The sequence below is a fragment of the Empidonax traillii genome, unplaced genomic scaffold, assembly GCF_003031625.1.
Source record: "Empidonax traillii isolate 1590-97213 ecotype Southwest subspecies unplaced genomic scaffold, ASM303162v1 scaffold243:size714344, whole genome shotgun sequence".
In the NCBI taxonomy this organism is placed as follows: Eukaryota; Metazoa; Chordata; class Aves; order Passeriformes; family Tyrannidae; genus Empidonax; species Empidonax traillii.
Genome location: NW_020955436.1, coordinates 487,428 through 513,881, shown reverse-complemented (window position 1 = coordinate 513,881; position 26,454 = coordinate 487,428). Strand labels below are relative to the sequence as shown.

General features: G+C 40.2%; 1 protein-coding gene across 1 annotated transcript in view; it reads right to left on the bottom strand.

The window, feature by feature from the left end:
• DST (dystonin) overlaps window positions 1–26,454 on the bottom strand; it is a 303,925-nt gene that overhangs the window by 57,183 nt on the left and 220,288 nt on the right. Inside the window, 9 exon segments of the mRNA XM_027888673.1 lie at window positions 2,360–2,566; window positions 3,581–3,822; window positions 4,974–5,058; window positions 5,228–5,554; window positions 5,820–5,979; window positions 8,158–8,324; window positions 9,636–9,806; window positions 10,824–10,985; window positions 24,100–25,574. Of these exon segments, the coding sequence (XP_027744474.1) occupies window positions 2,360–2,566; window positions 3,581–3,822; window positions 4,974–5,058; window positions 5,228–5,554; window positions 5,820–5,979; window positions 8,158–8,324; window positions 9,636–9,806; window positions 10,824–10,985; window positions 24,100–25,574 (2,996 nt within the window).

The following is a 26,454-nucleotide window of genomic DNA, read 5'->3' as shown; positions in this document are numbered from 1 at the left end:
TTCATTCTTCATGAGTCAATCTTTTTCAGCCTTTATAATCCATTTGTTAAATGAAAGAGCACAACATTCTTTTTCACTATACGTCATTTCTCATTTAAAGTAAGAGAAAGTAAGTTTTATCCTAACTATTGTGACTTCCTAATATATGTATGTTCTGTAACAATCAGTACTATAAACACCAGCATGAAGCACTTGCACGAGTAGTAGTTAAAGGCTGGTTTTAGAAACTGCAGTTCACAACCAAGCTTTTTAGAAGCCCATCTATTTATGACATAAATAGAGAAGGTAAATCGAAACAATAAATAAGTAATATTGAAAAATATTTAGTGGAAATAACAAAGTCAAGGCATGACAGTGAAACTTCTAGGTTAAGTAGCACCAAGAAGGCACAGAACTCTAAACTCAGTTTGCTAAGGGTAATTTGTAATGCTTAAAAACAACATTAAGGAATAAAAAGCATAAAAATGGTACTTTCTGAATCCAAAATTCAAAATGTTTTCTTCCCATTATGCATGACAGTAACTTATGAGCCCTTCAGTTACTATAACATGATTTACTTAATCCCATCCAGTTTAACCAAGCATAGTTCATTGTGGTACTTTTTCTTCCAACCAGGAATGACTGACTTCTGAATGTGATGATGCTGTGATTTGCTCCATGAATGCTTTCTAAAGCACTCTCTACGGCTGATTTAGAGTGAAGAACAAGTAAGCCAAAAGTAGAACATGACCTTGTGTTTCTACATAGCACTCCTTCACTAGGGGACCCCAACCAATGCTTTCAGTATTGAGAAATGAGGATTAAACCATGCAGCTAAATTTCTGTCTAAGATGAATCTACCCATCTGGGAGCATTTTGGTCAGGTAGTTAAAACCCAGGATATTGCATGAGTTCTTTAAGCCTTCCAGCTTCCATGCACAACATGAAGCACTATTACTCATCCACACAGATTACCAAATTTCTCACCTTGGGCCAGTAACATCTAGCACAAACCCCACACTACTCCTATTAAACCCTCGTGCTCTTAGCAGCTTTGTCCTTCACTCAAAACTTCTTAACAGTATAGGCACTTGAGCAAGTTGCCACAGGGCAATCTTCCAAAAACACCAGCTTCTCCAAAAATGTTTTTTATTTTGCATGGTCTAAATGGAAAGTAGCTTATCCTTCACAGGAAGCACATTAAGCCACCTGATACTTATCACAGCACACAGTGTAGAGGAGTTTATTGTGGTGATGTGAGCTGGCTGAAGTGGAAGTCAGGGGTATGCAGGATGAGGGTGCAATGTGCCCTTGCAACATTAGCTAGTGGAATAGCAGCTCTTTTCATGCCTGGACCTGAAATTGCTGAACTTGTGTTAGAGGATGCTACACTCTCATGGAATTCAAAAAATCTGAAGGAGAGCCAAAATATACTCTCCTATCTCACCCTTATCACTCACTCAAAAAAAAAAAAATCACCCTTCATTTTTGAGGATTTGGTTAATGAGACAAGATAATATTCATAGCAAATCCCTTAAAAAGAAACAAGAAGTTATTTTTAACCTCAGTTCGAAGAAAACCTGAACTACTGCCAGTGTCTTTTAGTTGGCTTTCAGCAAACTTTGAGAGTATCACACATGCTTTCTCCTTGTCCTGTTAAAACTGTTTATGGGAACTATTAACAGAAATAGAAATCTCCACCAATATTTTTATGCCTGTACTGTAGGCAGACACTGGAAAACTGGGTTTCCACAATACATTTATAAGCAAGCTTAAATATGAGACTACTTAGTGATGAAATTAGATCTCAGTTCTCAAAGCAAGAAACCTCCACATATTAAATAACTCAGTTTTTGAGCCCCAAGAAGAAAAGCACTGTAGATAGGAATAAAAGCAATTGTTATTTAAATCCTCCATTCCAGCTTGAATAAGATCATCCAGCTTTTAACTGTGTAAAGTGCAGAGGAGCTAGACAATCTGATGATGCTAAAAGGTGTGGCAAGCCTAGAGATACCAGTGTTGCATCCACTAAAGTTGGCTCAGGATCTGGACCATATTTTACTTAACACAACATGATTTACAAAGGACATGGGCCATTCAGTTCTTAATTAAACAAAATCCTACTTAAGGAGCCACAAGATAGTTACAGAAATTTTAGCTAAAATACTGATGTTTTCATCAACAAAGAGGCAGACAAGTACAACAGTGTACATATTGACAGAGTTCTGGTATTTGTATCTTAACAATGGAGTCCCGTTTCATTCAAATGGGCATTTTGCTGCTCAAGTATAACAAGTTTTGGCAACATTATTAAAGGACATCTTTCGTTCAGGTACACATGGCCAGAGACTGTTACAGCCCAAAGAACAGTTTTCAGTACCTGCTGGGATCTCAGGATGGCAGCATCAATCTCATCCACCTTCTGAGAGATTGTGTCGCTCACTAATCTGTAACGTTCGTTGTCCTCCGTTATCATCTTGTCAAGCCCCTCTCTGGCCCTCCACGGCACCAGTTCCAGGAAGGCACTGCCAACTTCATTCAGAGTGTCCAGTAAGCCTTTGTTGTTCTTTGCTTCTTTTTTCAGCTCCTGAAAAAGGCCATTTAAAACAATTAAACCTTTTAAACATGGCAGTATATGAATAGAATATACAGTTTGCACAATTTTCATTCTATCAACTACTCCATGAGTCAAGAATTGAAATGTTTTCCATACAAACCGAAGGGATAAATTACCATACTTACTTTGAGCTGAGCTGTATTAGCTTTTTGATACTGTAAGTTGTTTGACAGAAAGGTGGGTGATTCTTAAAGAGAATTTTCAACAGAATCTATCCAAATGTATTTGTCCAGTCAATATGACTGTATAAAATTCTTTGTAATTTTGTAAGAGTTGTTAGTACTTTATGAAGCAACCAAAGAAAGCAAAACCAATGGATGGCTGAAAACTGCAACTACATAAGGAAGTAAATCACCAGCAAGTGAAATCAACATGCACTATAGCAAAATATGATGAATTCAAGTGATTTCTTACATGAACAATGACTGGATCAAATTCCAAAAACATATGAACACAAAGGAATGAGTCTTTACCTGTACAGAACACTCACCAGTGTGGTTTTGTTTCATATATATATATGTATATAAAGACATTTATTGGATTTTTAAGCTCCCCCCTCATTTTCCAGACCATGCAGCTTATATTACATTTTTTTCTTTTTCAACAAATCTAGTTTAACAAAATTACTAATATATTTAAAATGCTGACTTTTTTATACTTTACAGGATTTTATCCATGCCACAGCTAAAGAACCAAAATAACTCATAAGCTGTCAAAGTTATCCCAGTATTAGGCAGCTCCTTGAAAAAAAACCAGAAATGTTGTGCTTCTCTTGTGCTAAAAATAAGTCTCAGTCCAATTTCTTAAGTGATTATAACAGATGACTCTGGAAAGGGAGTTTGATTCTTAACTACTGCAGCATTTTGTCAGATGATCTGATAAAATAATTAGTTATTCAAAAAACAACTTTATGTCAAACATAAGTTAACACATAACCTTGTTGAATCACAGAGTAATAAATATTTCACAGATTCCAAAACCTACTTTTTGTCTTTCTTGTACTTGGCTTAATTCTTCACCCTTAGGTATTTGAGTTTCATAGGAGAGTAACTCCACCTCTACTTCATCAAGCCATTTGCAGAGTTGCTCGTGAGTTGAGTGCAGTTGACCTGCAAGCAGCAGAGCCTGCTCCAAAGTCTTGGATACATCAGAACTCAATTTCATAATATCTTTATATCTTGCTTTAATGCCTTCCAGCTTATCTTGAACAATGACCACTTCATCACCTAAAATATCAGAGGGATGTTATTTCCCACGATCACAAATACTAAAAAGAAAAAAAACCAAACAGCCAAACAAACAAACAGATTAAAAAAAAAAAAAAAGGCACCAAATCCCAAACCCCATATATTACAAAACTCTCAGTATTTAACTTATAAAATAACCCAAATAACACAAGGTTGATCCTCAACTCTTTTAAATTACCCTACCATCACTAAAGTCCATAGAGCTACAAAGTTTACCTCAGCTCAGAATCTGTCATTCTGTCTTTTTTCTGCTTTACTAAACTACTAGAAAGTAAGGAGTTAGACCAAATATTTAAAACAAATGTTCGTTAAAAAAATTCCCCCTTAAATTCACAATACTTCTTATAAAAGCCAAAAAACCTTATTAAAGTGGTATTGAAAATGCGAAGAACAAAAAATCAACTAGACTCTCAATTTCAGTAATATTTGACATCACCATACACTCTCCTTACTGTCCATTTGAAGCCCAGCTCAAAAGGCTAAAAGAAAAAACAGTGTATTGAAATTTATCATCCTATGTTCAGATTATAGAATATGCATAATGTCTAAGTTTGGAACATAAAAGGATAACACCAACCCCCCGAACATATGTATATCTCAAAGGGTTCAAGAACTTTAGAAGTACTGGAAAATCTGGAAAGATGTCAATCTACAAACTGACACGTTGTACAGAACTGGAATGCAACTTTTCCCACAGTATGAGCTCCAGCGGACGAAGCTTCCCTCTTGCACTAAAAGGTAGTTTAATATCTCGTTCATCTGTGGATGCCTGCAGGGAATTGACTGCATCCACTGCCAAACAGCCTTCCATTATGAGTAATGCCCATAGCGTGCTATTATGAATGGAATGCAGGTTCACTAGAATAATTTTCCACTAAAAATAATCAAAGGATTCAATGGCAAAATTCTCTACAGGCAGAAAAGGACTTTTGCTCACTTACATTAACAGTAAAATTGGCCCCAAAACATGACTTAGCTTGACCTCAAACCTTTATTAAAATAAACAACTATAATTGCTTTAACCAGCAAATACGAACAATATTTCCAAGTTTCACTTTGATTTTCTCTTAAGCACCTGCAAGTACAAGGAAAAAAAGTATGACAAACCATAGTTTTCTGTAAGTTCTCACCTGTTGTTTGCTTGAGAAGCTCTAAGCCATTTTGTATAGCCAAATCAACATTTTGTTTTCTAAGAAGAATCTCTTCCTGAAGATCCTAAGACAAAAGGCCATTTGTGTTAGCACAGACATAGCAAAACATTCTTTTTTGGAATAAGGATATTGACATTTTAAACCCAATAAATTAATGAAAATAAATGAAGTATGAGGAATATAAATAAAATTTTAAAATTAATGAAATAATAAATGAACAGAAATCAAAATACCAGTAGTTCAGAGTGCTGTTTCTCAAGCAATTCTGTGCTGCAATCTTGGACTGACAATCTGTTCAGTTTATCATGGATTTCATTCAGCCAGTTCATCAATTCAACTTCGTCCTCCCCAAAAATCTGAGCATTGCTGTAAGCTTGCTGGAGAAGTTCAGACCTGCTGTTGCTCTTCTCTTGAATTTCAATGAATCGTGCCTGAGAAGAATCTAGTTTTTCCTGCACCATATCTTTATCTTCCCTGGAGCTCATAGTCTTTAGAGACTGACCAGCACTAATGGCCTGATGTAAACTCTTATTGTGAGCTAGGACATCATCTTCTAGAGCCTATATGTTATTTCAAATAATGAAGAATAATGGAAAACAAAATCAGAAAAATGTAAAAGAAATGTAAGTGGAACTCAATAAAAAGTGAAAGAAAAAGGACATATTGCCAACATAAACATATAAAACTGAAATTACAGGGAAAAAAAACCAAACCAAACAAAACCCAGTATGGTAAAACATAGGTATTCTGGAACAGTTTTGACAGTTGTGCTTAATAGAAGCATTAAAAAGAACGACAAAAGCAACTGAGTATTCTGTATCTTACTTTATGCTGAGCAATTTGCTGCTGCAGCTTGGAGGCCTGCGTTCCAATGGGTTCTGCATTTGCAAGCCTCTTCTCTGTGGCACTCAGCCACTCCACCAGTGGTTCCAGAGCTTCGTGGAACTGCTGCGCTACCACCGAGATGCCTTCCAGCTGACGGTTCCTATCAACATGCCAAGGGAATGGTCATTTTTTGTATGAAGCAAGTTTGAAACAGTTTAAAAAAAAAAAAAAAAAGTCCCTCAAATAATTTGCAAAAAAACCCAGAAATAATTCAGTCCCATTGTAGGAACCAGTCACCAAATGAAACAGAAATATGCCCATGATACTTAATGAAAAGCAGTAAAAATCAAATCAAATCAAAAACCAAACCAAACCAAACAAACACCTCTGAGGGCTCTTGAAACTCTTTTAGCCACTATACCAGTTTTGCTAATAAAAATAACTTTATTAATACAGTTTTTGCTACAAATAATCTAGCACTCCATTCAGCAGAACATTGTTTAATACTCAATTAGGATAATTCTCAAGTTTCTAGCTGTCTTAAAGCATAAAGTTACATTCCCTTGACTATTATGCACATTTTAAAGTTAGGCAAAGCCTTTACTGAACCAGAACATACTGTCATGCTTCCTCAGCATTGTAAAATATCTTTTAACATTTGTTCAGTGATGTGAACAGAACTATTCAGCTCTACTTTTGCTTCTCTTGTTCTGGATAAAAGCTCTCAATGAAGTTAGTGAAACAACATTAATAAAGCACAGAGACTTGACCTCCAAAATAGAAAAGCAGTATCTAAAACTCTTCTCATTCATATTATTACATCTCAGAGGAGACTCTTGATTAGAGGAGAGTCTTCTCTATTATCAGTGCTGAACAAATGTCATGCAAGCAGACTTATAGGAGATGAATGACATCACAATACTGTCTTTCAAATGAGGATCTCATTCCAGATAAAAGCTATGTTTATATGTGCTTTCCAAGGCTTATAAACAAGGTAGACTTGACAGACTTAGCCATGGAACACTCTGTGAAGTATTCTATGTAGTCTTCAAAATCATCCTCAAATCCCCTCTTCACTTCTAGAGACCAGCCAAAGAAAAATGGAGACAAGGTAATAATAGATGGCTTTGAAAAAATTGCAATTTCATTTGTAATTAAATATTACCAGACTGGGAGGATAATATTAAATTAAACATGACATTAACAATTACCCCAGCTAATGAGTCAGATTCCTTCAATAAAATAAAAAAGAAAGAAGGAAATAATGGTGAATTAGTGGTTGACTAATTAAGTAATGATATTATTAGTATGAGGTAACAAAATATGTTCAACTAAAGAGAGGCTACCAGAAGGAATAGGAGACAGAAGTGGGTTCAGTGCTTCTCTAAGCACCAACACAACCATTTGTTCTTCATTTTAAAGCCTCACTGTTCACTTTAATTCATTTTCTTCAGCTTTCCAAGCCCTTTCTTTTCTCAATTATACATCTTTTTCAGGCTACTTCTTGTGCACACTCTTCTTTTCTCTACTCTGAACAAGGCTGTCCTTATCAAATCCCTATCCAGAAAACATGTTCAGTATCCTTTTTAGCACAGACTTCTTCAAAGACACTTTACAGTTCATAACTTTACAGGTATTTTATATATTGACAACAACTCATAAATGAAAGTCTTTGTATACACAGATACTGTGTGTATGTTTTTGTTTTCTTTTTTTTAATAGGAACTTGAATTGGTCTGCAATGTCTTTTAAGAGACAGTGTTTTCTGTGCTGCTAGAATATCTCTATATGCTTTAATGGTCCTTTTTCTTCTTGAAAACTAAGGGAACCCCAGCACCTTGCATACATCAGCAACTGACAGTATGAGGATCTGTAAGTTGCAGAATCCAATTATATAGATGACATCAAACAGAAAAAGGGAAGAATTGAGTGTTCCCTCTTTGTAGCAGCAAGTCAGGATTCTGAAGTTCCAAGGGCATATCGTTATTATTTGTTAGGTGTAAAATTTGCACTTAATTCTACTGCAGAAGTGGTTCTTGCATCAAGAAACTTGCATTCTAATTCATTAACAGAGATAAAATGTTCAGAAGATACATATGCAGTTAATTCTAGCAGATTGTTGCATCTTAGACTAAACTTTCTTTACAAGCTTCTGGTCTGTTCAAGTCACTTCTCTCCCCTTTTTCCTCATTATATTAATATCACGACACTATAATGCAATAAAAAGAAAGATACTACTTCACACTATACAGAACTCACACTATAGAGTTCCACATGCTGCTTCTAAACATCTATGCTATGTCTACATTTTTCTAATCCATAAAAGAATTTCAAATACCTTGTTTCCGCTTTACTGAGCAATGCATCCCACCGACTATCCAGGAAACTCAGCTGTTTTAAGATTTTCACTCTATCAGCAGGCTCTGCTGACTCAGCAATTTTCTCCCCTTCACGCTTGATTGCCTCAACAGTAGGCTTGCGGTCATCCAGCAGCCTCTGGAGAAGCTGCAGAGAAAGCAATCAAGAACTAGGTTATTAAGAAACATCGCAATAATGCAAATGTAAAAACAGTAGACTTCCTGAAAATCTGCTAAAGACCAAAAAAGAACCCCAAAAAACGAACAAACAAAAAAAACAACCCAACAACCAAACCACAATGCCTATATTGTGATAAAAGTGTGAACAATGCTGATCCAAGAGACACACACATGCTACAACCCCTTTGTCTCCCCCAAAACAGGCTCATTTTAGTTTCTCAGTAGTTTTCCTAAGAACAGCAGTTTCACAAAGCCCAAACAACATCCCTGATTTCTCTGGGGTGAAGATGTGTGGCAGCCCAAAGAAGGAATATACAGAGGAAAAAGTTCTACTTAACACCCTTGAGGGAAACAAGCTATTTAGAATATCTGTTACATTTTATAGGAACATTTATAAGAAAGCTACATGCCCTTCTAGATTTGGCATCACAAAGGTAATTCTGATACATACAGAGAAAGCAAAATAGATATAAAAACTATTGTATAATCGACTCATCACTTGTTTGAGATACAATTGAGTTCACTAATCTAGTCCGATAAATCAATTCCTTCAGGAAGAATAAAACAGACCTCTCTCTACAATCCTCTCTTCCTCCATTCTGTACTTGCCTTTGGTAACATTAACATTTTGCATCTGCAGATATTGCAACACGACAACCTGTACTGACCATAACTTTATATAAAATCTGTGTGTGGCAGTGGACTACACAGTCCAACTGCATGAACTGTTTGTTTTATCAGCTACATTAGCATTCTTTTTTCTATAACCATTACTAAAAATTGCCAAAGCTGATGACAATGATAGTGCTTACACATTAGCAGAGGTCATTTCCCAATCATGTTTCAAGTAATTACCAACAACGGTCACATCAGGATCCAAGAGCCAAATATTTAAGTCCATAATCTGCAACATCATCTTAGAAGTATTCCAATGAAAATTTACTAGTTTTTATTTCGTACCTTCCAAATGGCCAAACATTGGATTTTATTCTTGCTCTTTTTCCAATGGACCTTTAACAATCCTTCCCAAATAATGTTAATAATTCTAACCAGACGTCAGACTGCATAGCATTACTCTTTATCTCATGCCCCAGAAGATGAGCACTTCTCCCAACCCTGGACAAAGCCCTGAATTTTGAACAGATGGCTCCTTTAAAAACCTCAGCACACTCCAGTGTATTATAATACACTTGAACAGATATTATGCTTTGCCAAAGACTGGGAATTTATTCTCATTGATCCAGCAGAAGGAGAGATACTCTGAAACAGTTTCACTTACTTTCTGTTCTTGTATTTGGGCCTTCACAACTTTGAATTCAGCAGATGGCGGTTTCTGATTAGCCACAAGATCTTCTGTATCAATGAGCCAGCTAAGCAGAGATTCAAGGGCATCCTGAAATCTCCCACAGTGGAGGAGGGCTTCCTGCAATTGCGCAGCACGCTGGGCAACCTAAAAAAAAGCAGAGGATCTCACCTATTCTTTTTATTTCTATGAAATGATTAGCCAAAATCTGTAGAACATCTGTCAGTATCACTAATACTCTCATTTTTGTAATTATTCATAACAACACTATGTCACAGTTCAGCACTAATCTCCTGGATTTGCAGACATCCAATGAAAAGAAGAGGTTATCTCCCAGTAAATCAGCCTGCTCTAGTAATTCCTTAAAGATAGTCCTGTTTTATATAGCTACAGTATTATGAAGTATACTGACAGGATGTTTGTGTTTCAGATGGTCTTTATTTTCCTTATAGAAAGAACGAGCCAGGAATCCAAAGTAGCAACTCTTAATAAGGACAATAATGCCATCAATGGGAATTAAAAATAGGAAAGAAGGCAAATAGGTGAGCCACAGGTAACTGTGTTTCTGCTGCATCACTCCTTCAGGAAGAGAGGGTAGAGTGAGATGAGCATCATTTCTACCTCCCACCCTTCCCATTTTCCAACAGCAGCTACTGCTGGAAGAAAACTCTTAAAAAGCACAGAAAAACAACTACAGCCAGTTTTCCAAAGCAGCGGCACCTCCTGATGTCTAAAGCAATACAATCCTTAGGGTGCTATAAAGGAAACAAGCCACCAGTCACACAGTGCTGGGCTGTATCACTGCTCTGTGCAGGTACAACAGTGTACCTGAGCACACACAACAGAGCCAAGAAACGTGAACAAACACTGAAAGTTGGACTAGATGATCTTCAGAGATCCCTTCCAACCTCAACCATTCTGTGAGTCTTTCCTGAATAAAAATCCAGGACAGACCTAGAGAAAGTTTGAAAAAACCTTATAAATGACAGCAATACCTCTGGCTACTTGTGATACCTTATCCATAGAATTATGAACAAAGTGACTGTGTAAATATAATTCATATCCTCCATGAATATTTAATTTCCTGTATTTTAAAAGACGTCAGCAAGCAAAGAATCAAATGGCAGAACACAACAAAAGCAGAATAGTATACAAAATAATAACCTTCTTATTAAGAGTCTTCCATCGGGTGTTGACATCTTCAAGGTCATGTTCAAGGTCTTCTGTGTTGGTACTTTTAGCAGCACTCTGAATAAGGCCTTGACCCAACCAATTTACCTCCTGTTGTTTTACTTGCAAGGGTTCAATTTCTTCTTTCTGGAATACCTGCAGTTGAAGCCCAAGACAGACATGAAACATGACATCTTCTGACAAAAAATGCATCTAGTGTTTACATGACAGTATACAATAAAAAAAATCTTAAAATTGTTGTCTAGAAGAAAGGAAGCCATTCCTCATCAGGACCTTCCTAAAAATATTAATAAACCTAAACAGAGTAGACTTAATCTAAACAGAGTAAATGCAATACACCATCGAGGGGGAAATGGCGTACACTTCCATGAGTAATTTTAGATAGAAGGGAAAGAGACAGAGACAAAGAGGGGCAGTGGAAGTTTTGGGGGTTAAAAAAATGGTACGGACCAAGAGAGATAACTGGGTACTTTTTTCCAATTTAAGACAGATACCAAAGTTTAAGTCAAAGAACCAGTGAAGGAGCAGATATTTTAAGGTCGGGTTTAGGAGATTATAATGGTAACACGTGAAGAGAAGGCACTACAGATGCTGTTGAAACAGTATCCCAGCAGACACTCCAGGAAAATGGGCTTTCATTCAAAGGATACTATTGCAAATTGCCAGGGCTTTGACCGTGCCCAACAGCAGTCTGAGCAGATTTCTGTTTGCTTTATTTTACTCTTGCAGGTATTTAAGCTTTTTTTAGAGTCAGATTATTATAATTAGCAACAGCAGTGTAAACTCCATTTGTATTCTGCAGCATTAAGCTGCACTGACACAAGTGTCAATGAGATCAGAAAATGGCCTGAAGCCCCTGAATTAATTACACAGGCCACTGAAAAATAACCAATGAATAAACAATGCTAAAGAATGCTCAACTTTTGACCCTAAATCCTTCAATTTCTATAGCAGCATTCATTAACAGTTTTAGTCTACACTTAGTGCATTCAAAGCAACCTTTCTTAGCATCCTGAAAAGCAGGGATCACTCTGAACGTACCAGCAACACTCCTCTTTTGCACCAAACACAGTGTGGCAAGTGACTGCTTTTAAAGCTGCAGACCTCAGGTGGCTGAGCATACTTCCACCAGCTTGACAAGTCAATCTAGAGTCTACAGCAAATACACTAAACATGAGGGATAAAATAATTAAGCACCCCTAACAGTTTTGTTCTAAAAAAAAAAAAAAAAAAAAAAAAAAAAAAAAAAAAAAAAAAAAAAAAAAAAAAAAAAAAAAAAAAAAAAAAAAAAAAAAAAAAAAAAAAAAAAAAAAAAAAAAAAAAAAAAAAAANACAGAGAGGACTGATCTCCATAATCTGCCCTTTAAAAATGCACACATTCTTTGTGGAGAGAAGCTTAAAATAAATTACAATTATTGCTGAGGCCAAAGTTTACCAGAACAACTTAGCAACAAAGCTTGAAGTATTCAGATTTCAACCAGAGTGGGAAGAAAAAGATTACAGACCCGACAAACACCCTTTCCTTATTACAAAGTTTCACTTACTCTCTTACCTCATCCACCACTCACAAAGCACTGCAAGATCCAGCGCTTGTAAAATACTACCATAGAGTCAGATCTGCTTTCTGGCACGCAAATGCAAAAGGCGGCTCTCAGAAGAGGCGGTGACCCTTTAATCTGCCTGCTTTGGAAACCACAACCATCTGATACTGTTGCTTATACCTTGATGAGTACGGCTGCTCAAGCTGAACACATGGGCTGTAGCTGCCCTTGAATGGCATTGCCTGTAGCCACACTCTGTACAGACACGGAGCACCACCACGGAGCACGGAGGAGGCACTCCAGTCGGGAATAAAAAGCACCAGCTGGGCAATAAATAACCCTGCTCAAAACAGCTGGAGGAATCACCCCTCTCAGAATTTGCCCCCAGTTCATTTTCCATACTGACCATCCCACCTATTTTGGACACCCCATGTGTGCTATGCAAATGACACTCATTACTGCATCTGCCTAATTAATAATAATAAAAAAAGTTACATTTTCGCAACAATGACAAAACAAAGTTTTAAACAAATATCTGTAAGGTTATATTACAACTATTTCACAAATCTGTGGATTTTATTTTTTTAAATTACCTTATTGGACAAGAGGCCATTGCAGACTCTATCCAAGGTATCTTGGATGCCAGTAGTCCAGATATTGCCATTTTCCCCTGAAAAAGCTTTTGGGCAGTTTACAGTACTATCTAATTCAAGCTGTTGTACAGAAAATGCCATTTCATTTGATCCTGTATGTGCTACACTGAATTCCTCCATATCAGATAAAATTTCATATTTTGCAAAATCCAAGTCACTAGTATTTACAGCAGCATTCATGTAATAAACATCTATATGAGGAAGTGCATCATCCACATAATCCTCCTCTACTGTTGTGACTTGCGTTTTATTTTTTTCATGAACTTCATATGCATTTTCCATTTCATTTTTGCCAAGACTAATACCTCTTCCATCACTTTGAAGAGGATCTTCATGGGACAGAGGTTTCTCTTTGAAACCTTGTAAGTGAGAGTATTTCTCCCCCATCTCTTCCTGATCACTCTCACATGTCTGTGCATTGCTTTGTTTTACTTCTCCAGAGGGCAAAAAGTCATGCAAAGCCCATTTGCAGTTTTCTTTGACATCGACATTTGTGCTTGCACGCAGTGGGGTTTGCTGTTCTCTGCAAATTGCTGGGATATGTGGTCTGAACTGACCTACTGCATGGATATCTTCTGCAGAAGATAGACTCTGTTTTTGAGTTTGATCCCCTGCTAAGAGTGTGTCTTGTTTATCTTCCCTTTCTGTTGGAGGGCTGCATAAACCAGAATCATCCTCTTCCGAGGTAAGAGAATTCGTACCCCATTTGCATTTGCCCAGTCTAGCTGCCTCTGACATATCAGCAGTTTCGTTAAAGGAGCTTTCACTTTTATTAGTGTAATCTGAAAAGTTGGGTGGAACAAGCATTCTCCACGATCGTCTGTGCTCCTTCTTTTCTGTGTGAGACTTCACTTTGGGTAATCCAGCTGTCCGAATTATATCGCTGTTCAGTTTAAGAGCATCAAAGATCATTTTTTCATCTAACTTGTTAGCTTCACGGCTTCGGAGCTCAAAAACACTGGAAGAAGTAAGGGCACCATTGGAGCACAAAGTGCTGATGTCCAGTGTTCTGTGACTGTAGGGTAAAGTCCGGTCTGTGAAATGCCTCGAAGAGAGGCTGCCCTTGGAGCCCGAATCAATCTGTTCATTCAGCCGCACAGTGTCATAGATAGACCTCTGGGGAACATAGCAGTCCTCGATATTTAGATCTTCATCTTCTTCCCCTTTGCCAACACATGGAGGATTCTGGCGTAGACAATCTGGCCTGCTAAGTGGCTTCCCCATCTCCAAAGTATTCACACAAGTACACCACTACACCTCTGTTTTCATGGATTCAGGGGAAACATTTAAAAAACACTAGCAGTCAGAAGAAATAGTAAACTTGCCCTTAGCATAAGATGCATAGACACAAAATATACATCATAAGTTATGAGGTGGCTGAGGTCATTCATAATCAGTGCATCCGTTTAAATGTGACTTTACCTGGATGTGAGGCTCCACAACCCCCAAAATATAAAGTGCTTCAGTTAGAAAGTAACAGAAATGTTCGAATGTCACAGAAAAACAAATTATAGCAAAAACCCAGCAGTAGCCAAATATTTTAAACATTCAGTGGAAGTCTTCATTTATTTTTCCAGGTCAGCATCTGTATCTAAAATCTCCCAAATAAGCCTTCCAAATGAATAGGCATTACAGAAGGCAGTACATTATCTTCTGTAGATGACTGCTTAACTGTAATCCATTTAACTGGTTTGCAGGGTCCCATCTCCTTTATAAATAAAACATGGTGCGGCAACTTGTAAAGACAGAATCCACAGTGGCTTGTATGGTCCTGACCAAGGCACGGAGAAAATCTTGAGGTGTGTGGGGGAAATAAGTTAAATCCAGAACAGCAAGAATAATAAACCAGTCCTTTACTTTTTTGGCAGTAGCTATAAATAACCTTGATCTGAAAGGCAGTTTATCCTCCTCTTGAACCAGGCTTGTCCGTGGTGCCTCCACAAGTCCCAGAGGAAAACATCACTTTCTAGCAGCCAAGCCAATGCGTCCTTTGAGCAGACCGTCGGAAAACGAACGTCTCAGACGGACTCTCCCAGTGCCATCCCGAAGAGCTCTTTAAGGCAGCTGCAGAGCAGAGCAAGCGCGGCGCGTCTCCCGAAGGCACGGCAGGTTTACATTCGGCAGGTCCCGACTACAGCCTGCAGCTAGCGGGCTGCCCTCGCTCCCTCCTCCTCATTTCTGAAGCGCAGCTGCGAAGAAGTAGGCGAGGGAGGGAAACCCCCGGCGCGGAGCGCTGGCGCGTCCCGCCCGGCGCGGCCGCTCCGCGCCCCGGGAACGCCCCGCCCGCTCCCCTGGCAGCATTTGCTACCGGCCCGCCCGCTCCCGGAGCGCCGCTCGGGGGGCTCCCCCCGGGACTCCCCTCCCTCCGGCCCTCCCCGCCGCCTCCTTATCTCCTCAGTCGCCCGCCCTCGCCTCTCGCTCGGTGCCGCGCAGGGGGCAGGCAGGGGCAGGCGGAGGGAGCTTCGCCGCCCGCCCGGCGCTGACATCACTCCCGCCCCAGCCCGCTCCGGAGCGCTGGGGGAGCGGCCGGCACGGATACTTTCCTCGGGAAACTCTGGGGAGGAAGCATCGCTTTGACCGCCGCCCGCACCCATCACCCCTCCTGATAAAGCCGAAATTTCAATGGACGCCTCCAGAGCAAAGTTTTACACTGGAACATTACCTGTGTATTATTTTTAAAAAATTATCCCCCCACACCCCGAGTCATCCCGTGTTTAGATTCGGTGTTGGAATAGTTGCAGTCTGGTTGCTGACTCTAAAGCAACAGCTTAGGGTGGCACTGTCTGACAGGGCAGCCACCACCTGAAGAATACATCTTCCACCAAAAGAAGGATTAAAGTATTGGAAAAAAACTATATCTACAAGACTTTGGTGTTTGGTGGGGTTTTGTTTGTTTGTTTGTTTGTTTGTTTTTAATGGGATTTATTGCAGCCCAAAACCAGCCTATCAGGACAAAGATTCAAGTTTTACATAAAGTTTTAAATACAGTTCAACACTTTGCACCTACACTTCTAGCTCATAGTCACGTAGGTGAAAGGTTGGGAGACTCACAGGTAACTCACCAACAATACAGGAGGAGCTGCCATCAAGCAGCTCTGCTCCAGTAGAAACCATACCCCTAATGACCTGAGCTGCTTGTGTGACTGCAGCTATCAGTTACATGGACAATTCAGACCTCGGTTTAAGGACAGCATATGGCACTTAGCGCTAAAACAGCACAGTGCATTCACTACAATCATCTGGAGCTTTCCGCATTAAGCAGCAAGCAGGATACACTGTATGCAAGAAATACAAACACACCACACTTCATGTTTATTGATTTACTTGATAAACAGTCAGCTACATATCAAAACACTAAGGTCATGCAAAACAAATTCTCTCTTCTTCCTCTCTGGTAAGCAGCCATATAACATTGAAATTATGCCAAACAGATACCTCTGGATTCTCTGACTGAGAAGATACTATAATAGTAAAGATGAGAAAAGCATTTAGAGGTCCTGTCATCATGACGATTCTTACCCAAAACACCCACAAACAGATCCTTACTGAATTCCGAAAGTGCTGCACCATTTTGTAGAGCAAGTATATAACTGAAATTGGTTTGTATTTGTTCAAATTTTATTAACACTTAAAAAATAGTTTACAATTTTTCACTGTTTATAGAATTATTAAAGAATTTCATATGACAGATCAGTCACTTTGAAAGACAATACTTCAAAAAATTTAAATAATTGCTTATATTACTTTTGCTTTTCAACAAAGACCCTAACTGTAGTAGTTAGGAAGGTTTTAGTATCTTATTCCAGCATTTGTAAACCAGTGCACGAGTTATGCAACACTTAGCTCAATAAGAAACCTCTGATTATTCTTTCAATATCATTTGTCTTCAAAACAAAAATCAGAGGACAGACACACAAAACTAAGAAAAGACATATAGATGTGGCATTTAAGGACATGGTTTAGTGGTGGACTTGGCGGTGCTGAGTTAATGGTTGAGCTTCATGTTCTTAAAGGTCTTTTCCAGCCTAAATGATTCTGTGATTCTATAACATAAGCCAATTAAAATCTTAGTTCAAGCTCATTGGCATGAATACTCAGGCTAGCTAAAAATTCCCACAAAGTCCAATTAGACCACAACCTCTAATTACTATATCTACTTTTGTTCAAAAAATAAAAGCAAAAATCAAACGAACTACATACTGATGAAAGCTGTAACAGTGCCATGTTGGTTTAACTAAGAAGAATGCCTTTTAATGGCAGTACAAATAATTGTGCAAAGGTTCCAAGAAAGATTCAGCTTTGGGTTCTTTCTCTATTTCAGAGATAAACTAGCAGCAAACGCTGCTCCTACTGCAAAAATCTTAGCACTGCGCAACTACTGAAACCCAGAGTGTTCGGTTCAGTCCGTTTGCACAATTCTTTTTTGTTTTGCTTTTGAAGAATGGTGGCAGACTCAGTGTACCTCAACAAACCTAATTTACTGAAATTTCCTTTCAGGACTAATCTACACATTGTGGTACAGACTTTGGGAAAAAAATGTCTTACAAAGCTGAGTTAACTAGCAATTAATTTTGTGTGGTTTATATTGAGACAAATTCTTCATTTGATTATACTCTTCCTGAAGTCAAGTAAGTGTCATGGTTCTACTTTCAAATTAACTACTCTGGAGATTTTGTTTTACAGAAAGCAAATTTTGTATCTGCATTGTAAATAAACACTGTTTAACACTGACAGTAACTACTTTCAATTTAACACTCTATACTGACTGGAATAAGTAGATTACAAAGAAGAAATATAAATAAAACAAGTATGCATACGTATTTTAGATATACATATACAATTCAAGGCCAGTTTGGTGTGGGGTTTTTTTGGTTTTGTTTGTTTGTTTGTTTTTTAAATATGATTTTTAATGTTGTGTCAAGAAGATGCACAAATCTCTATACCAAAGAAAAACTCTTTTGCTTTGCACTTGAGGAATAGAAGTTGATTATAGCTGACCACAGAAGCTCAAGCCATAAGGAGCCAGACTGTATTTTTGTGGCCACAGTCACATTGTCAGGTTATGCGTGTTTGCGTACGTGCACAAACATGTGAGCAAATACACCACAAGTGGAGCAGGATTTGTGGGAGCCAGTCTCCCTACAGTTTTCTGTCTCAGGTAGTAGGGTAAAGATTATGAACAGGTAGATTGAGTATTGTAATTCTGATATGTCCCAATAGCACTGACATCAAGTATTAGGAAAGCTGATCCTTATCCTCCTGCTATCAGTCTCCCTTCACTAACTACATCCTCACCTAATAAAATTTCCCATTCTGGCCTACCTATTTCCTTTCTTCAAAGGCTCCTCACTCTACTGCTTTATTTCTGCATTTGCTCTTCACTTATTTAAGCAACCCCTTCACCTTTTTATCTTCCTCTACCTCCTGTTTAATGGCACTGTGTTTTTACTCATAAACAAAAGCATGGCCTAAAATATTTGCTTCAAGCAAAACAGATTTCTAAGCTTATAAATATCTTACATAAAAACAATCTCAGAGTAGACTTCTGGATATAAACATGCTGCTATCACTGTTCTTCTTTGTCTCCCCAGGTTTTTTGGTCTTCTTACCATACAGGCTCTTGTGTTGTGGGGACACTGTCTCCCCACAGGTCTGCATAGACCAGAGAAGGCTCTTACTCCCCACCTGTACAATTGTGTCATTTCCAACGCCCTAACAAACTCCATCACTGAGACAACACACAGGGAACTGGTTCTTCTACCATCTGCTCATCAGGCTGCTACCTCCTAGAAGCATTGTTCTTTGTAGCCAACCAACCATCTATTAACAAAGACCTGAAGCTGCACCTGAAGTTTGAAAAGGTAAGAAATGTGGTAAAATCAGAGATCTAAAACTGGCTACAACTGAAATCCTGTAGGATTTCAGTCAGTGTAGGCAAGAGCAATCACAGCAGGAGCTGTTGTTATTTTCCAATATCCAAAAGTGTTTTACGAACCATATACAAAGAAAAGCCATTTGTTTCTCTTCGGATTTGAGACAGACTGGCATACAATTTTAATCCTCTCAGTCTAATGGAATCTCCCCATAATGTAACTATTTGTTCAAGATTTTCATCTCTATTTATGCATTCCAAAAGATCATCAAAACTCACAGTAACTTCCACTCGAAATTCCCAGATGATAGTTTTCTGGTTTAGTTTTCCTTTCTTAAACGAGCAAAACGCACCCTCTGTTGGCCAGGCACGTAATGACTGGCTGCACAGAGTGTCTGAGCCTGGTGTTAGTACCAGAGGACAGTGTGAGAAACATTTGTGTACACTGCAAGCAGGTGAATGATTTGCAGTGCTTAGCGGTAGAGCTCGAGGAAGAAGTGGAGAGGCTAAAAAGTATTAGAGAAAGGGAAATAGACTGGTGGAGTCATACCTTTTGACCCCAAAGGAACTCCAGATGAGACAGTGAAGTTCTGCCCCTCCTGCCGTCAGGCAGTTGGAACAAACCAAGTGGATGAGGGGGAATGGAAAAAGGTCCCTGATCGAAGAGGGAAAGGAATCCCCTCCCACCCCCCATCACCTCCCATGGTGCCATAAAGAACAGGTATGAGGTCCTGGACCCAGAGAGTCAGGCAGAGGGCAGTCAAGAAGAGGATCCCACAGCTATAAAGAGAAAAAGAAGGGTAGTTGCAGTCGGCAACTCCCTTCTGAGGGGAACTGAGGGCCCTATATGCCAACTGGACCCATCCCACAGGGAAGTCTGTTGCCTTACCAGGGCCTGGGTGAGGGATATTAGTAGGAGACTCCCTGAACTAATCTGGCTCTCTGATTATTATCCACTGCTAGTGGTCCAGGCTGGCAGTGATGACATTAATGAAAGAGGTACCAGGCTAATTAAAAAGGACTTCAAGGCACTGAGTCAATTAGTTATTAGTTAATGGGACAGGAGCACAGGTGGTGTTTGCCTCAGTTCCTGCAGTAGCAGGGATAAATGAGGAGAAGAGTAGGAAAACTCATCTAATCATTAGGTGGGTAAAAGATTGGTGTCACCGGCAGAATTTTGGTTTTTTTTGACCATGAGGCAAATTCTATGGTATCTAGCCTGCTGGAGTCAGATGAGCTTCATCTATCTAGCGAGGGCAAAAGGACTCTAGGCCATAAGTTGTCAGGGCTGATCAGGAGGGCTTTAAACTAGGTTTGAAGGGGGAGGGGTTGAAACCAGGCTCTCCAGAGATGAGCCCAAAGGTGGAAAGCCAGAGTTGGAAGTGAAATCAGCAGTCCAGCTGAAATGCACATACACCAATCCACACAATATGGGTAACAAACAAGAGGAGCTGCCATGGATGGTTACAAGCTCTTCAGAAGGGACAGGCAAGGTAGGAGAGGTGGAGGGGTGGCTCTATATGTTAGAGAGTCTCTTGACTCTGTAGAACTTGAAGTCAGTAACGACAAAGTTGAGTGCCTGTGGATCAGAATCAGGGGGAAGGCCAACAAGGCTGACATCCTGGTGGGATTCTATTACAGACCACCCAATCAGGATGATGAGGGTGATGAATTATTCTACAAGCAGCTGGCAGATGTCTCAAAATTGCCAGCCCTTGTTCTTGTGAGTGACTTCAACCTGCCTGATATCTGCTGGAAACTCAACACAACAGGGAAGAGGCGGTCTAGGAGATTCCTAGAGTGTATAGAGGATAATTTCCTGCTCCAGCTGGTAACCGAGCTACCAGGGGTGGAGTTCTGCTAGACCTGCTGTTCAGAGAGGGGCTGCTGGGAGATGTGGTGGTCAGAGGCCGTCTGGGGCACAGTGACCATGAAATAATAGAGTCTTCAATACTCAAGGACACAAAGAGGGCCATCAATAAAACTTCTACCCCGGACTTTTGGAAGGCAGATTTCAGCCTACTCAGAAGACTGGTTCAGAGGGTACCTTGGGAAACAGCCCTTGAAAACAAAGGGGTCCAGGAGGGATGGACGTGCTTCAAGAAGGAAGTCTTGAATGCACAGGAGCAGGCTGTCCCAGTGTGCCAAAAGGTAAGCCGGCGGGGAAGACAACCAGTCTGGCTGAACAGGGAGATTTTGAAGGAAATAAGGGGGAAAAAGAGAGCTTACTGACCATGGAAAAAAGGGCTGGCTACTCATGAAGAGTTTAGGAATATAGTTAGGTCACGTAGAAAGAAAATTAGAGAGACAAAGGCACGTTTTGAACTCAGTCTAGCTACTTCTGTTAGGGATAACAAGAAGTGATTCTGCAAATACATCAATAGCAAAAGGAAGAGCAATGGGAAAACCTCCCTTCTTTGTTGGACATAGAGGGAAACACAGTCACCAAAGATGAGGAGAAGGATGAGGTACTTAACACCTACTTTGCCTCAGTTTTCAACAGTAAGACAGGCTGTCCTCAGGACAAGTGGCCACTGGAGCTGGTAGACAGGGACAGAAAGCCAAATATCTCCCCTGTAATCCAGGAGGAAACCGTTAGTGACCTGCTGAGCCACTTGGATGCTCACAAGTCTATGGGATCCATCCTAGGGTAATGAGGGAGCTGGCAGAAGAGCTTGCCAAGCCACTCTCCATCATTTACCAACAGTCCTGGCTCACTGGGGAGGTCCCAGATGATTGGAAGTTGGTGAATGTCACACCAATCTACAAAAAGGACTGCAAGAAGGACCTGGGAAACTATAGGCCTGTCAGCCTGACCTCAGTGCCTGGCAAGGTTATGGAGCAGATCATCCTGAGTGCAATCACACAGCACCTACAGGATGGACAAGGGATCAGAGCCAGCCAGCTCGGGTTTAGGAGGGGCAGGTCCTGTCTGACCAACCTGATCTCCTTTTATGATCTGGTGACCCACCTGGTGGATGAGGGGAAGGTTGTGGATGTGTCTATCTGGACTTCAGCAAAGCCTTTGACACTGTCTCCCACAGCATACTCCTGGAAAAGCTGGCAGCCCATGGCTTGGACAGGGGCACTCTGTGCTGGGTCAGGAACTGGCTGGAGGGCCGGGCCCAGAGAGTGCTGGTGAACAGGGATGCATCCAGCTGGCAGCCGGTCACCAGTGGTGTCCCCCAGGGATCAGTGCTGGGCCCAGTCCTGTTTAACATCTTTATTGATGATTTAGATGAGGGGATCAAGCAAATTTGCAGATGACACCAAGTTGCAGGGGGAGTGTCGATCAGCTGGAAGGCAGGAGGGCTCTGCAGAGGGACCTGAATAGGCTGGAGAGTTGGGCCGATTCCAGGGGGATGAGGTTCAACAAGGCCAAGTGCCGGGTCCTGCACTTTGGCCACAACAACCCCCTGCAGTGCTACAGGCTGGGCACAGAGTGGCTGGAGAGCAGCCAGGTAGAAAGGGACCTGGGGGTGCTGATCGACAGGAGGCTGAACATGAGCCAGCAGTGTGCCCAGGTGGCCAAGAAGGCCAATGGCATCCTGGCCTGCATCAAGAACAGTGTGGCCAGCAGGATGAAGGAAGTGATCCTTCCCCTGTACTCAGTGCTGGTGAGGCCACACCTGGAGTGCTGTGTCCAGTTATGGGCCCCTCAGTTCAGGAAGGATATTGAGGTGCTGGAGCAGGTCCAGAGAAGAGAACCAGGCTGGTGAAGGGACTCAAGCACAAGTCCTATGAGGAGAGGCTGAGGCTTTTTTAGCCTGGGGAGGAGAAGGTTCAGGGGAGACCTCATCACTCTCTGCAACTTTCTGAAAGGTGGTTGTAGCCAGGCGGGCGTTGATCTCTTCTCCCAGGCAACCAGCAGTAGGACAAGAGGGCATGATCTTAAGCTGTGCCAGGGAAAGTTTCGGTTGAATATTAGGAAGAAGTTTTTTAGAGAGAGAGTAATATTCCAGGTATTGGAATGGGCTGCCCAGGGAGGTGGTGGATTCACCGTCCCTGGAGGTTTTTAAGATGAGACTGGATGTGACACTTAGCGCCATGATCTAGTAACCATGGCAGCGTTAGATCAATGGTTGAACTTGATGATCTCGGAGGTCTTTTCCAATCCAGTTGATTCTATGATTCTATGTCTGTTTTCCAAGGTCATCAAATTTTTAACAGCATAGCTTATCGAATCCTGTTACCGAAATTTGGTTTTATCAAGTGTCAACTAATGTATAAGTCATACAAACATTTGAATCACTATTAGATTGGAATGAAACCAAGGCAGCACAGAATATTCAGTGCTACTATATAACCATTAGGAAATTTATGATCTTCTTTAAACACTGCTCATCTATAGGATTTATAAGTATTTCTAATGAGAATTAGAAATTCATATATTATAACCTAAACCAAGCAAATATCTGTATTTCATTTCAGCACCAAAGCTCATTTAACACTCATTATCACTGCAATGCATTTTTTTTAGCTAGACAAGGATTGCTTACTGGCATATTATAAAAGCTACACACAGAAGTTCCACAGCACATTTTGGGTAAGGATGCTACAGCAAATTCCCACTATAACAGGGGGCTCATTTTGCCTGTTGTCTTTTTACTAGGATGTTTCTAGGTAAGGGTAGGATTCAGTGAGGTAAAACTGGCCAGTGTATCAGAAGACAAAATGGTGAAAAGTAACATCTTAAATCTACATATGCTGAATCCTATATCTGTGTGAAAAAAACCAAAACTAAACTACCCAGCTGAGCAAAGTGAACGTGGGGTAGTATGTGAACACTGGAATATAAAACTTACACCACTGTGAAGACAAAAGTTGTGCTATACATGGACATCAAATAGAAACAATATGCAGTTTCCCAAAAACAGAAAAGGCAGATGGATAACAGAGGGTAACAAGACAATGAAGATAGGTGAAGAAGGAACTGGGGTGCAGGAACTAGGAGCTGGGATGCAAGGTTTGCAGTGTCTGCCAAGCTGTAGCAAAGGAAAGCTTTTCAGAAGCATGAGAAGATACCCTCTTAAAACAGATAAAAAGCATACAGGCAGAACAGACTGCTGAGAAACAAGACTCCTCCAAGGTCTGCATGTAACCAATCCCTTTTTCCCTATGATGTTTAATAAATTTGTATTGTGGTAAAATACTTTATAGTAGTAAGAAAGCAATCTTCCTACCTTGAATGTATTCAGCTGCTGATTAATTGTCTCTGTTTCCATTCCAACAGGACCTTGTGACTCTTCATGTTCTTCGGCTCTCCCAAGCAGACTGGAAAATTCTTTTAGCTTACTGTAAAACTCCTCAACACGGGAAATAGTATCCTCTACTCGATCTTCCCTGGCTTTTGCTCTGTCTAGTAGCTTGTTGCACTGTTTATTTAAAGCTTCTAAGTCTCTCTTTATACCAACAAGATCAGGAGAAGCTTCAGCTTCCGTGGCTAGCATCATTTTACAATTTTTATTAGCATTTTCATTATTCATTATAAGATCCTCCAACTTTTTCAGGAAATATTTTAAGTCCTCTCTCTGTGATTGCAACACCTTGAGATCTCTCCCCACTGGAGCCATGCTATCAAGTTCATCATCAAACTCTGCAAACTGAGAGAACATCTCTCGGATGCTGTTTTGGAAATGGCCGATTCCCTGAAGTTTTGTCTCTAAGAATGAGCACCTATCTTCAACCTGCTTGTTCACTGCAGTGTATTCTTGCTCCAAAGATTCAGCTTGGAGCAAAAGATCAGAAACACCTGCTGAATCAGAAGCTTCTACTACTAGGTCTTGGGCAAGCTTTTTTGCTAGATCGACATGAGGCTTTAAAGCCTGCAAGGCTTTCTGCTGGGCCTGCATCATTGTCAGGTGTTTGTTGCTGAATGACTGAGGTCCAAGTGAGTCATGAGCTTCCAGATGCTCTTTGGCACTTTTAAGCTGTTTTTCAGTTTCTCTGGATGATTCCTGAAACTCTTTCAGTCTTTGTGCCATATTTTCCAAGCACTCTCTCTTCTTATGTAACTGTTCTGTAACCACATTCACATTCTGATTCAGCACCTTAGTTTCTTCTTGAACAATTTCTTTATCTGTTTGACTTGCCCTGAGCAAACTTTCAGCAGAATTATTTAATAGCTCCACCATCCCATGGTGTTTATCCAGGTCCTTCTGCCATGCCCTCACCTGAGCAATAGAATTCTCTATTTCAACGGGGTTTATGCCAACTTTTAGTTCACACAGGTTGCTTTGGCACTTCTCTATCCATGGCTGCAGATTTTCTACATGCTGCTTGTATTTGAGGGCTTTCTCCAGGCAATCTGTTAATTTATCTTCCCTTTCTTTTACCTGTTTATTCATTTCATCCCAGTTATTTCTGAGTGCAGCAATTTGGGATTGCAACGCTGCTTTGTCAGCTCCTTGAGTTTTCTGTAAAATACTTTCTCCTTCTGCAACAATTCTTTCATATGAACTAATCTGATCACTCATTGTCTTCTTAAAATCTTTCTGCTCTTCAATTAGTGATTGCAAGACATCCAGTTTGGCTGAAACAGGACGAGCCTGGTTCAGCTCTTCTTTCTTTTTGCCTAGCCAGGTCTGAAAGTCCTTAGACATTTGCTGGAACTGATGAGAAGTGGTGTATGCTGACTGAAGCTGCTGAACATGGTTATCTACAAAAGAGAAGACATCACAGAGATTCATTTTGTCAGAACCTGTAGTATTCAGTGGAAAACCCCCAAGCTAATATTGATTCTATTACACATAATCATTAATGTAAGGAAAATTGGTCCTTAGTATGTGTTGTTTGACTAGGAGACAACCAAGTCAACAAAGCTTTTTGCAAGGGACAGACTCATGCCTATAATACAGCAGAGCAGTGAAGGCATTAGAACATGAATCAAATAAGGGAAGCTTAGCCAATCTGTGTCTACATGAATCCCATTCAGGCAGATTTTGGGGGTAAAAGCCACACAATTGTGTTTTATGGTATTATGAAGTGTAAGAACAGGGAATTTAAGTGGTCTAGCCTAGCAGTGTCTAACTCATGGCCTGCAGGCAATATGTGTTCTTAGGAAGATCCTTCCAAGTTCCTTGTGACCAGAGGAAATTAAAAAGCTAAAACTGAGGCTTCTAGGGAGAACAAAGTATGATATCGCTTGCAGTGTTATTACTTGCTCAGTTCTGGGTTCACAGGGTAAGGGAAGGCTGCAGACTACCAGCCCCCTTCTGTCACAGGCAGTTATATACAGTTGCCACTGTGTTCCTCTAAGGGGTTCTTGCCTAAAAATTATGCTTTTGGCTTACATCTGCCCCATGAAGTTAGATACCTCAGTGAACAGCATCCTCTTTTGGTATATTCTAATTCAGTGAAGATGCACCTGAAGGAAGAGTTGAGAAAAGCAGCCCTGCTACTGTACTTCAGATTCTCTCCCAAACTTTTCAGTAGAGATCCCAAGCAGTGTTCTTACCTTTTCAAGGTATGGGGACTCTCCTAAATTCTAGTGTACAGCTGCTTGGGAATGGACTGGATAGAGAACTGGCATCAGGCTC